The sequence below is a fragment of the Oryzias latipes genome, chromosome 6 (genome assembly GCF_053564925.1).
Source record: "Oryzias latipes strain Hd-rR chromosome 6, Olatipes_Hd-rR_3.1".
Lineage (NCBI taxonomy): Eukaryota > Metazoa > Chordata > Actinopteri > Beloniformes > Adrianichthyidae > Oryzias > Oryzias latipes.
This window is the reverse complement of record NC_136242.1, coordinates 28297282-28311896: the sequence shown is the minus strand read 5'-3', so window position 1 is coordinate 28311896 and position 14615 is coordinate 28297282. Positions and strand designations below refer to the sequence as shown.

At 39.3% G+C, this 14615-nt stretch overlaps 1 protein-coding gene across 2 annotated transcripts in view; it reads right to left on the bottom strand.

Annotated features, from left to right (window-relative positions):
• The window catches only part of il34 (interleukin 34), a 61281-nt gene extending 48762 nt beyond the window's left edge, over positions 1 to 12519 (bottom strand). Inside the window, exons 1-2 of one of the 2 annotated variants that reach the window (XM_011476357.4) lie at positions 12239 to 12519; positions 3402 to 3628 (exon numbers count right to left, since the gene is read on the bottom strand). In XM_011476357.4, coding sequence (XP_011474659.1) covers positions 3402 to 3447 — 46 coding nt within the window. In that variant the 5' untranslated portion in view covers positions 3448 to 3628; positions 12239 to 12519. Of the gene's footprint in view, positions 1 to 3401; positions 3629 to 11970; positions 12110 to 12238 lie in introns of those variants that run through there. The other variant, XM_078948940.1, reaches the window with a different exon arrangement.
• Between the last annotated feature and the right edge of the window lie 2096 nt (positions 12520 to 14615).

The following is a 14615-nucleotide window of genomic DNA, read 5'->3' as shown; positions in this document are numbered from 1 at the left end:
AGAAAATTGATTCAGATGGTAGGAATCAAGCAGGACCCCCTAAAGGCCTCCAAGTCCAAGTCTCCAAAGTACCGAAGAGTCAGCTGGTAAATCTGTCTAAATTCAAGTTGTTCTTTGTGTTTCTACAGATCTGAGGATAAAACTCCTAAATCAGCCTCACAATCAAGTGTTAACATTCTGCTTGACTCAATTATGCAAACTGAGTGTTTAAAACTCCAGCAGAGGTACCTTAATGGTAATATGCTGATTTTGATCAAATATATCGATGTTAAATAGTTCAAAATCCAGATTACAATTGTTTTATTCCTCCGGAAATTGCTCTTTTTAAAACTGAAATCAACTTAAATGTTGTGTCTGCGTATGAAAATCAAATTGATCAATTTTGTCCAAGTCAAAGTACCAGTCAAAGTTTATTTGTGGTCATGTGGCCAAAACACAAGCCCAAATCATCATCCTTCCACCGTCGTGCTTCACAGTAATGATATGTTTTTAATAAATTGCTTTGTTTGATTTATTCCAAACTTGGTACCAGGAATCAACACCAAACAACTTTCACTTTGCCGTTATCTCTTCAAGAAGACTTCCTCTCTAAATCCTTAGTCACTACTACCCTTGTGAGTGGATCCAGGCTGTCTGCGGGTGAAAACTGGGCAAACTTGTATGGGGCACGTAGGTGGCCCACATGAGATATCAAGGTTGTAAAATGCTCATTCTTCCCATAAAGTGAGAATATTCATGCACATTTTTTTCTCTACAGGCATCCTGTGAGTGACAAATAAATATGCAAGGGTAGGTAAAGGCGAAATAGGTGACAGCGGGTTGTATGGATCTTTCATTTTTTAACTCCCGCCAAATCCTGCATACTGTGCAATGAATCCGTTAGTTCACGATATAAGAGTGCTCTCCTTGTGGGCTTTTTCCGTGCAGTCTGACTGTTAGAAATGAGGAAAATAGACAATGGGAGCTTATTTTGTTTGGGCATCCCATCACATGCACAGTGTGTGCGGTGATGGGAAGGCCCCCCTGCAATCCCCTTTAAGCTGTGGCCGCTTCTCTCTACGGGCCCGGACAACCCAAAAACCTGCAGCACCTGTACAGGTCAGCCCCCCTACAGGTGCATGTGACTAAGACTTGATGAGACTTCTTCATATAGAACTTGTGGAACCTGAGATATGCCTTTTTGTTGTTTTTAGCAAGAAGAGGCTTAAATCTATCTGTTTTTCAAGTCATGAACAACAACATCCAACATGATCAGCTGGAGTTGATATTTGAGATGTAGCACTATGTCTTACCATGACAGATTTTAAAAGATCTCCTTCATTGGAAAGCGTTTGGAATGCGTTTTATTTGTTGAATAATGTTCTCACTGCAGAACAAAGGACTCCTAACCATTAAAAAAAAATGTTTTATCCTTTCCAAGCCAATGCTTATGTATTTCCCTCTTGGCACCATAAAGGCTCACCTTAAGGCTGTAGAGCAGAAAACATCTAAACATTTTCACAGAGGTCCATACATCTGCAGATGATTAGCTGCAACCTCTTAAAGTAGTAGGTGGTACTTTAGATTGTTGTTTCTGTTTTCTGTATTTCTTTTGCCTTTTTCGATAACAATAACATTATGAAAAGGAATACATTTTAACCAAAAGTAAATTTATTTAAGATAAATCTTTAGGTCATTGTTTGACATCGAAATAAGTGATGCCCCTTCATGACATTCACACAAAAAAATGCACTAAAGTCACATTTTGATTCAATGTTTAGATTTCAGGAAAGTCAATAAAGCTCACCTTTTTCCACAACAGTGTTAATTTAAGTGTCAAAAATTTGTTTTAGACACTTAAGTTAAGTTTCTTTATTCTTAAGACTCAACCAATGATTCTTGAAGCGCTCCTGTGAACCAGATCAACCCCAACATTATTGTAACTGGCCTGAAAACTGTTATTCTGAGCAAATGTCCCTGTTTTAAGTCAGTTGAGGTCAGCCTGTGCTTATCTGTCATTAGCTGTCTCTGCATTATTTGGTCCTAAAACCGTCTCATACAGTAGACGCGTTTCAGCTAAATCTGTACTAACCAGAATAAAACCGATCTGTCAAAACATGGCTGTCAGAAGAAAGCAGAATTCTTATTTCTCTAAAAACAAACACGTACGATTGAGTGAACAAGCCAAACCAGCAGCAGCTCCAGTCAAACCTCTTTGTTGATTGTTAAACCACATGAAGATAAGGATCTGTGAGGGTGTGAAGCAGTAAGGATGTAGCGCTGCTGCTGCTTCTGCTGCTGAAGTCTTATGGTATGTCTAACAAACTGACATCATGGCTCTCAACACCACAGATGATTGGAAAATGTTTTAGCTTTTGCTGTGGTAAATAAATCAAACCAAAAGATGATAAATAAAATATTAATTTGGTAAATAAATGTTATAAAAGTGTTGATGTTGGCGATTTTTATTTTGTGGTGTTGATTTTTTATCTGAAGGATCTAAAATCTGATAAAGAGCTCAATTTTCTCTTCAATGACACTTTCGTGTGATTTAAATTGCTCAGAAAAAGGAATTTATTCCAGAATTGTGGCGATTTTAAAGCTATTGATAACTCTTTATATTTCTCTCGGGTTTTTGGTTAACCATCAAGAACCATCATGGCAATTTAGTGCCAATTTAAGCATTTCCTTTCAATCATAAATGTTTTAACCCAAATCATTTTTTAACTGCTAAGCCCAATAAAAATACTGCTAAAATGACGGTTTCTGCTGTTCAAGTGTGCTATTAAAAAACTGGTCCCACAAAATAATATATGAACAACTTAATTTGGCTTTCAGACAGATTCAACTGTTGAGGCTTGACATTTTTTTTTACTTCCCAACATTTTAATTCAAAAATGTTTTAAATTTTTAAAGAAAAAAAGCTTTAAAGTTGAGAAAGCTCGATTTTTTAAGTATTCTTTTTTAATTGTTGGATGTGGCTGCACCATTGCTGTGCAGTTGGAACTTTCACCAAATTAAAATGATAATAAAACTATTAAATTACCAGGATAAAGGAGATTTTTTGAGCCAGCAACGGAAACCAGGATCGCAATCTAAAAAGCAGCTAATCCAAAGCCCGCTGCCCATGCTTCAAAACACGATCCAGTTAGCACAAATCAGGAACAGCACAAACGAAATAAACTGCTTAGCACAGTAGGACAAACTGCAGGAGGCAAATTGAATCCACACTGAAATCTCCTCAGCTGTACGGCTTTTCCACATTTTCAAGTATGCTTTGCATTTTCAGACCGCTCTTCTGGCTTTCACCAAAACCATCTTTCTGAACCCATTTTCCCCCGTTTCACTTGAACACACACACACACACACACACACACACACACACACAGACAGACACACACAGACGTACAGATGTGTCTTACCTAAAAAGCCTCCCAACAGGCACACTGAAGTGGACTTTTGAACCATCCTGTTTGGCTTCAGTCCTCAGCTCCGCAGAGCTTCAAACACACACGCGCAACACAGAGGTGTGAAACTCAGCGTGTGCGTTCGGTTGGACACACATGGGTCGCCCGCCTTCAGGTCTTCATTGCACAGAGAGGTTGAAGTCAGATACAACTTCTCCAGATCTTTCGTGGCTTTAGGATGTCTGAAAATAAAATAAAAATGAACTTAGTAAAGAAGGCTTTTTTTATGCTTCCTCCTCCCCACCAGCTAAGTAGTTTGGTGGTGGATTGTGGAGATCAAAGATTAGATCCATTAGTGATTAGATTACAGATTGGTGGAATTTCCTAAAGACAACTTGGATCTCACCCCCGAGGGAACCAATTCCCAACAACATTTGGTTGGACTCCTCAACGTTTAACACCAACAAAAATGATGAACATGTGAACAAATCTTTACATCTTTACGCTGAATAAAATGTTTCACTCTTTCTAAACCATATGGTACACCAACATCAGTATCTTAATGAGAATTAAGTCCATTTGATTGCGTTCATTGTTTGGAAGCTTTGACTGGACGATCAATGGTCAAATGTGTCGATTTAAACCTCTACAATGACTTGCAAAAAATAATGTGTGAAGTACAGTGTGAGAGTGTAACTCAAGAGGACACCATTCACTAAAGTCAGAGGCTAGGATTATAATGGAATTTTTTTGTCCTAAGAGATCCAACATGTGAGCTCATTTTTGAGACTTGGCAAAAACCAGTTCTGGTTATCTCAGTTTTAAAATCTTTATTCTGCACTGCTGTTCTAATATTCTGTACCAAAGTTTACCAGAGAGCATATCGTCCAAACCTTTCGGGTGCTCTTATTTTATTTTATTTTAGATTTGGCATTTAGGCAGCTTACAAACTTCTTCTTTCTCTTTCGGCTTTTTCCCATCAGGGGTCGCCACAGCGAACAAGTCGCATGGTAAACTTGGCAATGTTTTACGCCGGATGCCCTTCCTGACGCAACCTTCTCAAAGCAACCGGGCTTGGGACCGGCACAGAAGTAGAGAAGGGAACAGGGAGCAGCCCGGATTCGAACCCTGGTTTCACGGACGGAAGGCGCCGCAAACCAGCACGAGCTAAACCGGCTCCCATTTAGGCAGCTTACAAACGCATGATGAAAATCTAAGCTCAAAAGGAGGACAGTGGTCAGAGCCATTAGACTAGCCCTGTGTGTTACAAACAACACTAAACTACCAAAGACAACAGGACCCCTAACAATGTTTCTAATTAAGGGTTTGGTGCATTGTAAAAAACAAGCAAATGCTGCAGGACAAAGCTGAAAGGTGATGAATGAGGCTTTACATGGCTTAGAAAAAAAAATCTTGCCAAGATCCAAAAAAGGGAATGTCGCTCTCCAGGAGAGAGGAATGTCATGAGGGTCACACACAAAGGGATGGCTCTGAAAGTGCAAACCATTTACTTAAAGAACAAGAGATTAGGCTTTTCTTGAAGACTCAAGAAGCAGCTCAAATGAAAAACTTCAGCACCTACACAATAAAAAAGAGAATATTTTTTAGGTTGGCTTTTCTATAAAAGATTTACCAACAGAACAGTTTTGGCACAGACTTTTTTCAGGCATACTGACGCATGATGGTGAGAATGAAGCCATAAATGGAGAATTTAAGGTTAATGAATGGGGGTGTTCTGCAGCAGGAGTTTTGTTAATTCCCCCCCTGCTCACATTTTATTTCACTGCTAAACAAAAAAAACAAGACAGCTGCAATAAAAGTGTCCAACAGCACAATAGAGGAGGAAAGCTTGTTTGGTGACATCTGTTGTCCAAAGGTTTGATTTGTGGTTCTTTTAGTTTAAATTATTACATGTTATATGCAGAAAAGTGGAATCCTGTGTGTCATGGAGCTCTGATCCCAACTTGTCTCCATGAATCAGAGGATTCTTAAACTAAAGCTGAGCGTACAGGTCAACCGCTGCGTAACTGTAACCTGAACCCATGTTTTCGTGAACACCTAACAATAAATCTCCCAAGGTTAAAATATTTTCAGTCATAACTTCGTCTCCTGAGGAGCAGAGGAGCCGGTTATGATGGAGTCTCTGATTAGCCAGGCGCTCCTCTGCTGAAAACCTGGAAATATCTGTGTCCACAAGATGAAGTAATGATTTTTACTAGAAAAATAAAAGACATTTGAGATATCAGAGGTCCGTGTATTCAAGATTAACGTGGATGTAATCACTCTGTATCATTAATAAGCCACACGTTTTGCAGGCAACTCAGCAATTCAAACCAAAACCAGAAGTTCGAAATATAATCACATTTTTAAATTTTTTTTTAAAATTAGCATGGCAGTGTAAAGCCCTTTTAATGAATGGTGATGACATAGTAAAAACAAACAGCAGCAGCTGGATTTGCAAGCATAGATATTTGAATGAATTTTATAAGTAACATAATCTGCATATATTTTATATAACTGATCTGCATTTGCAATGTTGATTTCTGAAATAGTTATTTTTACATAATAATTTAAGTAATTCATCTTTGTCATGTGCTTTATTGATACTTTACGATTCTTAATTCTGTCTGATAAAAGTTATGAACCGGATATTGATAAATCATGTAATAAAATCGTTATAGTATAACGGGGTGGGATTATATAAATTCGCTTCCTTCCACTCCCTTTCAAGCAATATTTATTAAGATGCCTAATTATCCTAAGTTTCATTAGTTACTGTATGAATGTATAACTGATGATTGTATTGCTTTTGTGTATCATTTCTATTTGATTGCTTGAAATAAACCATTTCGAATCTAAAAATCAAATCAAATCAAATGAAAACAAGTTTAAAAAAAATAAGCATATCTTTTTAAATCAACTATTGGGCATTGTGGCGGAGTAGTCATGATTTGGGCTTTTTGTTGCCACTGAAGTTTGTAGTAATTGTTGCGTAACCAATAAAAAATCTTTAACAAAATTGATTGTCAGAATTGTAACAGAATAGTGGCAAATTGATATTTAAAAAAAACTGTTAAATGCAGCTTTTTGTGTCTTCTGGGGAAAATATGAAGTAGAACAGACATGGCTGTAGTTAATTAGATCTTTATTGGGCTGTGGTTTTCAATGCTGTACGCGTGGTTGAGCACATTAATGAGTCCATTAAAGACCCACTCCTATGAAAATCATGTTTTTAACATGTTATGCTGGATTTTTCTCATGATGGTAAACATATTTAAAAACTGTAAGCTTAAAACTGCATTTCTGAGTATTTCTTTATTTAAACTAGGATAAATAAACAGAAGATTATAAAATGTAGTTGGAAAAAGCTCTTTTGTGACGCAGCAAGTAAAATGGGTGGGCCATTGTCTCACTGCTCTGCTCCATTCTGATGCTTCCACTTGCAGAAAAATAACTATGACCTAGAAAACAACAGAGTTTATTTTATTTTGCCTAAAAATGGCATAATCATAATAAAAGACCACTGGGAAGACTTTTAAAATAGATCAAAATATGATTGGAATGGGACTTTAACCCCACTAGGGGTCTCATGCCCCTTCATATCCATTTGTCCTGCCTCATCCAACATCCTTCTTTTCATTCGGCCAATATTCAAACCCTATTCATGCGTCTTCTGAGGCCATTTTTAAGAAGGTTTGGGTCATTTTTATAAACAGAACAAAAAACAAAAACTCACCAAAAGACACCCACATCTTCTGCTACAAACCCAAGCCATGTCAGCTACAACACGCCTACTTTTATTCCTGTTTTCAGCAACTAATATACACTTTTCTGGGAGACCATAGTATTAACCAAACATAACATCTAATTTTTTATCTCACATTTAAGGTAACTGGATCTGCACAGCAAGGATGGGATGACGACAATATAGTTTTCAAACCCTCAGTAATGGTTTTTCATGTTATGAGTGAATACTTCAAAATGTAAGAAAAATGAAGCAATTCAAGTATCAAGGCAAAAATAACCTTTAGATGCAATATTATTAAATATATTAATGGCAAACCAGCTTCCCTGTGCAGTAAAAGAGAATAGCATGTTGCTCCTAAGCGTGCTTAACTTTGAATTAAATAAAAAAACCTTCAAATCTGTCAAAAATAAAAAAACAAACATTCAGAACAGCAGTCAACATTTCCAGCTCGGATATTTCCCTTTCTGCCCAGTTGTTTTATTGTTTTAATGCGATTTTAAAAATAAACAAAGACTGGTAACGGAGCCAAATAGTTGAAAAATAAAAACCTGTGAGGTCCAAATGCCCCAAGAGGCTGAAGGTTAGAAGGATCAAGCCTCTGCTTGTTTTCGAGGATTAAATGATACAGTTAACAACAAAATGACAGCGTGGGTCCTGAGCCAGATGGTCCATAAAGGAGGGAAGAAGTAGCAGCAGAAACAACATTCAATGCTTCATCTGGGACCAGTAAAATAATCAAATAAATCCAAAACATCTGTTGCATTGTTCAAACACGTAGTTTAAACATTATAATAGTAACACAATCTTTGGGGTTGTTTGAACAAAACAATTTCAGAAGCTTGAATTTCTAAAATCCCTTCTGGTGACACCCAAAGCGCTCCACGATCTGTCCTTTAACCCGACTGCAGCAGTTCAGACTCAAGTCGTGGAAAAAAGGCTACAAGAAATCCAAAGGGAATACAGAGCCTTAAAGTGTCAGAAAAAGAACTGATTGAGTAATTTCCTTAAAAGACTTTTGAGTCATAAACTTATTCCAATTTTGCAGTCCTGCTTGTTTTCACACTTCACCGCATATCTGCCATCACTGATCCAATACAAGGCTTTTTTAAGACGTTTCCTCAAATGCACCATACTTAAAGCCATCAATTTTTAGAAGCCTCTGAATGTCTTTCGAGGTCACAGGGCTGCTAATCCAGGTGAAGGAACACCCTGAACAGGTCGCTAGTCTGTTGCACGGCTACACAACCACACATTCAAATTCAAATTAATTTTATTTATAAAGCACCTTTCATGTCAAACAGACAGCTCAAGGTGCTTTCCATAAAAAACAAACAAGAATACAATAAAACCAATCCCCACACATGTAATAAAATAATTAAATAAGCCCCTCATAACAAAATACACAAAAACAAGCATAAGTAAAAGAGAAATGACAGAGCTTAAGAAAAGAGAACCCAGAAGGCGCCGTCCGCCCCGTCCTCCTGTTGGCCGGGGTGTCAGCATCTATGCAGCACAAGCACAACTCATCCCCAGCACCTCCCGCCCCAGAGACCCCCAACCCCCAGGCCCAGTGCACCCAACATGGGCACACCAGGCCCGGAGGAGCCGGAACAAGAGATGCCAGAGGACAAGCATGGCCAGAATCTCTTTGAGCCCGAACACTAACACCCCAGCCAAGGGTGAGAAAACAATTGTAAACAGTCTAAAATGTAAAAGTAATAAATGCACACAATACATGCACACCTAGGGGCAATTTAGAGATGCCAATTAACCCACGAAGCATGTTTTTGGACCGTGAAAGGAAGCTGAAGTGTCTGGAGAATCCGCACACAGAAATGTCCCATCAGTCCTTAATGTCATTCCTGATATTCAAATGATCCCATCTACAGTAAGTAGTGGACATTTATAATGTATATTTCAGTGCATTTATTTCTAACTGAAGTCTCAGTCTTTCAATCTGTTTGATTAACTGTTTTAAAAAGTCTAAATTAAAAAAAAAGCAGTACCAATTGGTAAAAATTAGATAATAAAAAACAACTGGATTGTCAAATGTATTTACGTCTCCTATAAGATTTCGGGATACTTCAGGATAATATAGTTGCAAGATGATTTTTTTTAAAAAAAAAAACCTCAAGTTCGATCAGTTACTTTTAGATTTTGGGAAACAACTAGCTGATATGATGTTTTAAAAAAAAAAAAAAGGAAGAAAAGTTGAGAACTTGCTTCTGTGAGAACACATCCATGACAGACGTGTGGTTCTGTTCTCCCTGATTTACAGCAGAGATGCTCAGTAAAGCTGCAGCAAAACAGGAGAAAAATGAAACGATGAGTCACTTGTGTTTTTCTGCCTGCCAGAGAGGTCCTGTGCAGACCAAGGCGTGCATATGCTGTCCTTATTTGCATCACGTTCCTTCTACAATTATGTCTCTTATCTGTGTCCAACCTGATTTTGCAGAGAGTTGGGTTGCATCTTCGTCTTTAGGTTTAGATGGTTTGGTTGCGCTGCATCCGGTCAGAATTCAATTCCCATCCTAATTAAACTCCGGACCAGGAATGCCTCTAACTTGGTTTTAAAAAAGTGACAAACATCATTCATTTTTTGCACATCGAGGCTTCAAAGCACCATTTCTCTGTTTTTGCCACAATTATTTCGCAAGTTTCATCTTTTAAGTTGACAACAAACAATTAAACAATCGTAAAAATCCTTCGTTTTTTCTTTGCAAAAAGCCTCTTGATGCATCTGTTCCTGAATTCATTTCAGTGCTCCAAAGCACAAAAAGAGAGGCAGACTATAACTCAGCGGCTCCCCTGCTGGGCAAATGTGCTGTCAATGCGGCGGGAGGCCAGCATGCTGTTGAGCTCAAGAACAATTGACTGAACCCTAAGGCTTGCTTCCTATTAAAGGGACTAAAACTCTTTTCAGTTTTAATTAAAACATGGTGCCTGTAAAGATTCTATTATAAAAATAAAAAATAAAAAGCAGGGATGCAGATGAAAGTTGTATTTAAAGATTTGCAACCTGTTTTAAAGCCATTTTTCACTGGAAATAGAAGATTGCACATCAAATGGTTAAACAGCACAGGTTTCTGATGAAAGGCACTAAAGTTAGCGTCATTGAAAGAAAGAAAAATGCAAACGTGTGGAGGAAATCTTGATAACAGCCTCCAGCAATCTGCTGTGCCAATCTCCAACAGATTTCAGAATCCCACCGTCAGTGAACGCAGCTCATCTCCTCACCACATCCAGTTCCAACTCATTCTACTGAGGTGAATGGAAAACTGTGGGCTGATGAGTCAAAAACTGGATTGCATTGGAAAGGGAGACGTGTCTGGAGAAAAACAGCTACTGTGAGATGAGTTTTAAACAGGAAGCTGTTTTTTTGTTTTTGTTTTTTACATGATTCTATTGTGTTTTTAAAAAAAACTAAAGAAGAAGACTAGCACACCTCAAATTTCTTAATTTCGGTCATTTTGAGACCTCTGATTATATCATAAAGCAACTAGATTCTCGTGAGATTTTCTGATTTGATCACATCAATAAAGGCTCTTTGTGTCGTAAACTCTCACAGATCCACAAAAGCTGAAGATTTGACCACATTTAATGGTTCTTACTATCAGTTTATTTGAGTTTAAAAAATACTTTATGTACTTTTTTTTTTAAAGCTAGCAACCCAATTATTCCAAAGGAACACAATTTTACAGCTTGATTTGTTTTTGCAGTCGACTTTTTAACAAAAGCTTCTAATTTTTTTTAAATTTGATAAGACTGCTGTGAAACAAAAGACTGACATTTTGAGATTTTGTAACACTGTAGGGGAAAAAAACTATGACACAGGAGGTTAAAAAAAAAAGGTCAATCAACCTTCTAAAAATGATCTCACTTATTCAAACATATTCCAGGTCTTCCCATGTGACATCCCAAACACTTTGGAGTCCAGAGAGATCAATCGATCCTCTGTGTAAGAATTAAAAAAGGCATTCATTTTAAGTTTAAAGCAATGCTTAAATTTGTTTCAGTGAATTGTGGAGCGAGACAACAGTTTCCCACTGAAATCCTTTGCACATGTTTCACGTTTTATCACGTCTGTTTGATAGGTTTTGATACACTGCCAACGGTGAGAGCTCAGATCACGTTGGTCCAGCTCAACGTCCAAATTCCTTCAATGCTTCAATGATATTACACCCTTTATAAAGAACTCTATTTACACATTTCCGATTTGTAAAAATGCTTTTTTTTTTTGTTTCTGCTTAATTTCCCCTTCTTAAGTTCTATGCCTTTAATAGAAACCAACATTTTTATCTTCCTAACTTACAATCATCCTTACTTTGTTGTGTTTTTAAACCCCAAAATGTTTGATGACACTTGGCAGCAATTAATATCCACAGTATCAGCATTTCTCACCACCAAACCCGAAAGGACAAGACACGATTTTGCAGAGTCATAGTGGAGGAAGAGTAAAGGTGAAAAAACTGAATAAAATGTCACCATGATGGTGCTAGACTAAAGATACCATCTAGTTTTATTAGAAAATCAATTGGTTTAGTTTCACTACATTTGGATACTGGGGAAAGAGGGACGCTCCAGAAGGCTCCTGCAGCTGCACTAAGTGGAGAGCTTTGCTGAGCTCAGAGAGGACGAGAAAACTCTTGCAGGACAACTTTCCTTCTTCAGAAATTCACAAGAGCAGAAAGATGTCCTCTGCTCTCTGAGCGATCTGGATCTTTTCTGCAAATACAATCAGCCCCTCACTGGGACCCCACAGGTATCAGCGAGCCCCTCGCTGATGTCTGCGTGTCTCCGTGAACCCCTGCGCAGAATTCCCCTCCTTTGATTTACCTGCATGCAACATCATGAACAAGCTTCCCGCTCCTGTCACTGGAAATTTAAGCAAACTTTCCGGTAGTTGCGTAACTGCCATCACCTCCAGCATACCTGCCTTTTAACGCATAACGTCATGACCAATCGCTCCGCTGACGAAAGTGAAAGTGTCGCAGGTAACTTAAATGCGCACAAGGTGTGAGCAAACACGCGCACCTGCGAAACCAAAGATAAAAGTGGTCCAAGCCCACACAGGTGAACCATCAGAGCGGTAAACATTCCTTACCTCTAAAATAAATGTCCTTTCGGCGAGCTCGTTGCTACGCCTGCGCTTCCGAAGTCCCTTTTCCCCCGTGCGTAAAGTCTGTGGCTCCCCGTAGCGCGCTAAGTTAGTCTTCTTCAAAGGTGATCGATAAGAATCCATTCACTAAACCGCGGAGAGGTGACATCAGTGTCAGCTCATTAAAGCTTCTGTCCATCCATGGAGCCCCGGTCTGAATGTGCAGCCAAACGCGCAGCAGAGCAGCCGAAAGCTCCTTCCAATCAACTTCAAAACGCGCAGAGCCCAGGCTTCAAAATAAAAGCCGAGTCTGACCCCATAAGCTCAGCCCACTTCCTGTCCAATTTATCATGACAGTGACTCACTGGAGTTTCAGGAGACATTTAACACAGACACTAAACATTTGGTGTGAAGAATCTGCCTTCAAAACGGATTTTCTGATTCATTTCCGCACAGGTCTGTGATTATACCAACTTCATGTCAAATAAACTGTACACACATGATATACAACACAGATTACATTTCCTTCCTCTCAACCCACGATGCAGCCAATAAAAACAGCAACAAGGATGATAACAACAATAATCTCATATACAAATTTACAAACATCTACAATCTACAAAGAAAAAAACTGAATAACATTGGACATGGTCTAATGCATTGAGTCATAAAGTGGCAATAGTGTAAAAGTGATTGTGAGATAGATCACGCATACGTTTAAAATGACAACAGTGCTATGGAACAGTAAGTAGAGGAGTGGGTGATGGCAGATTTTGGTTGGGATCATGTTCAGATGAAGGGGGAAAGGGAAGGATGGGCAGTTTTTCAGTTTGAGTTCATAGCAGTGGGGGGTGGGGGCAGAGGGCATAGGGCTGAGAGGGAGCTCAGTTTCCTGATCGCCTGGTGGAGGAAACTGGCCTTGAGCCTGCTGGTTTCGGCCCCGATGGCAGCAGGCTGAAGAGGCTCTGGGATGGGAGAGAGACACCAATGATCTTCTCAGCTGTTTTCACAATGTCCTGCGGAGACCTCCGGCAGAACGCTGCGCAGGCTTTGAACCACACAGGGATGCAGCTGGTCAGAATGCTCTCAGAGGTACCACTGTAGAGGGTCTGGATGCTGGGGGGAGGGGCTTTAGCCCTCTTCAGTTTGTGAAAGAAGTACCGGAGTTGTTGGGCTTTTTTGGCCAGTGATGCAGTGTTGTGGTTCCATGACAGGTCATGAGAGATGTTCACACCCAGTAACTTTCCACACCAGGACAATTGATGATCAGTGGAGCGTGCTGGGTATAAGTTCTCCTAAAGCCCACAACCATCTCCTTCGTCTTCTCTACATTCAGGTGGAGATTGTTGTCCTTGCACCAGAGGCAGCCCACTCACCTCACTCCTGTAGGGTGTCTGATCATTACTGTTGATGAGACCCACCTCTGTTGTGTCGTCAGCAAACGTGATGAAGAGGTTGGAGCTTGATGTTGGAGTGCAGTCATGAGTCAGCAGAGTGAAGAGAAGGGGGCTCAGCATACGTCCTTGGGGGACCCCTGTGTTTATGGTGATGGTGCTGGAGGTGTTGTTACCAACTCAAATGGCCTGTGGTCTCACTGTCAGAAAGTCCAGCAGCCAGTTGCACAGGGGTGTGTTGACTGCTGGTTGGTCCAGCTTGTGGATGAGCTGCTGGGGGATGATGATGTTGAATGCTGAGCTGAAGTCGATTTTTAAGCTTTATCAAAAATATAAAAGATCAATATTGAAATGAAATGTTGTACATGTTTCCAGACGTGCCACTACTGTAGCGCGTGCAGGAGGATAGTGCTCCCGAACCTCCAGCTGCTCTTCGTGCATCAACAAGCACCAAGCTGAAGTACCTGTGTGTACAATGTCTGGTTTTACCTCATTTCAAAATACTGTAAACACAGGTTGAAATAAAGTGAACATTGTCTCTTATAAAGTCTAGTTTCTTTTCGAGTCTGGTCTGTATGGTGCATTCAGGTGCACTCCGTAAACCCAGGAACCATAACAAATGATTTTTTTTTATTCTTAAGCTCCTAAAGATGGTGAAACTCCTCCACAGTAAAAAAAAATCATATTTAAATATCTTCTTATGGATGTAGTTCTTTAGTGCAAACATTGCTGCTGTAATTCACTCCTGAGCTGTTCAGATCCACTTTTTTTCATCCTTTTTTTGAGAAATGAATCAGTTTGTCTTTGCCCTGTCCAGACCTGACAAAGAATCAAAGCAGAAGGGTTTTTTTATCCTTAGAGCAAAAGCTTTGGTGCCATGAATCAATGAAATTAGCCTGAAATGTTATGTAACAGAGAAAATATCACCCATCTGTTCTTGGAGGGAAAGAGGGTTAAAGATGATTCCAGCAGCTTTCCATCTTCATAAT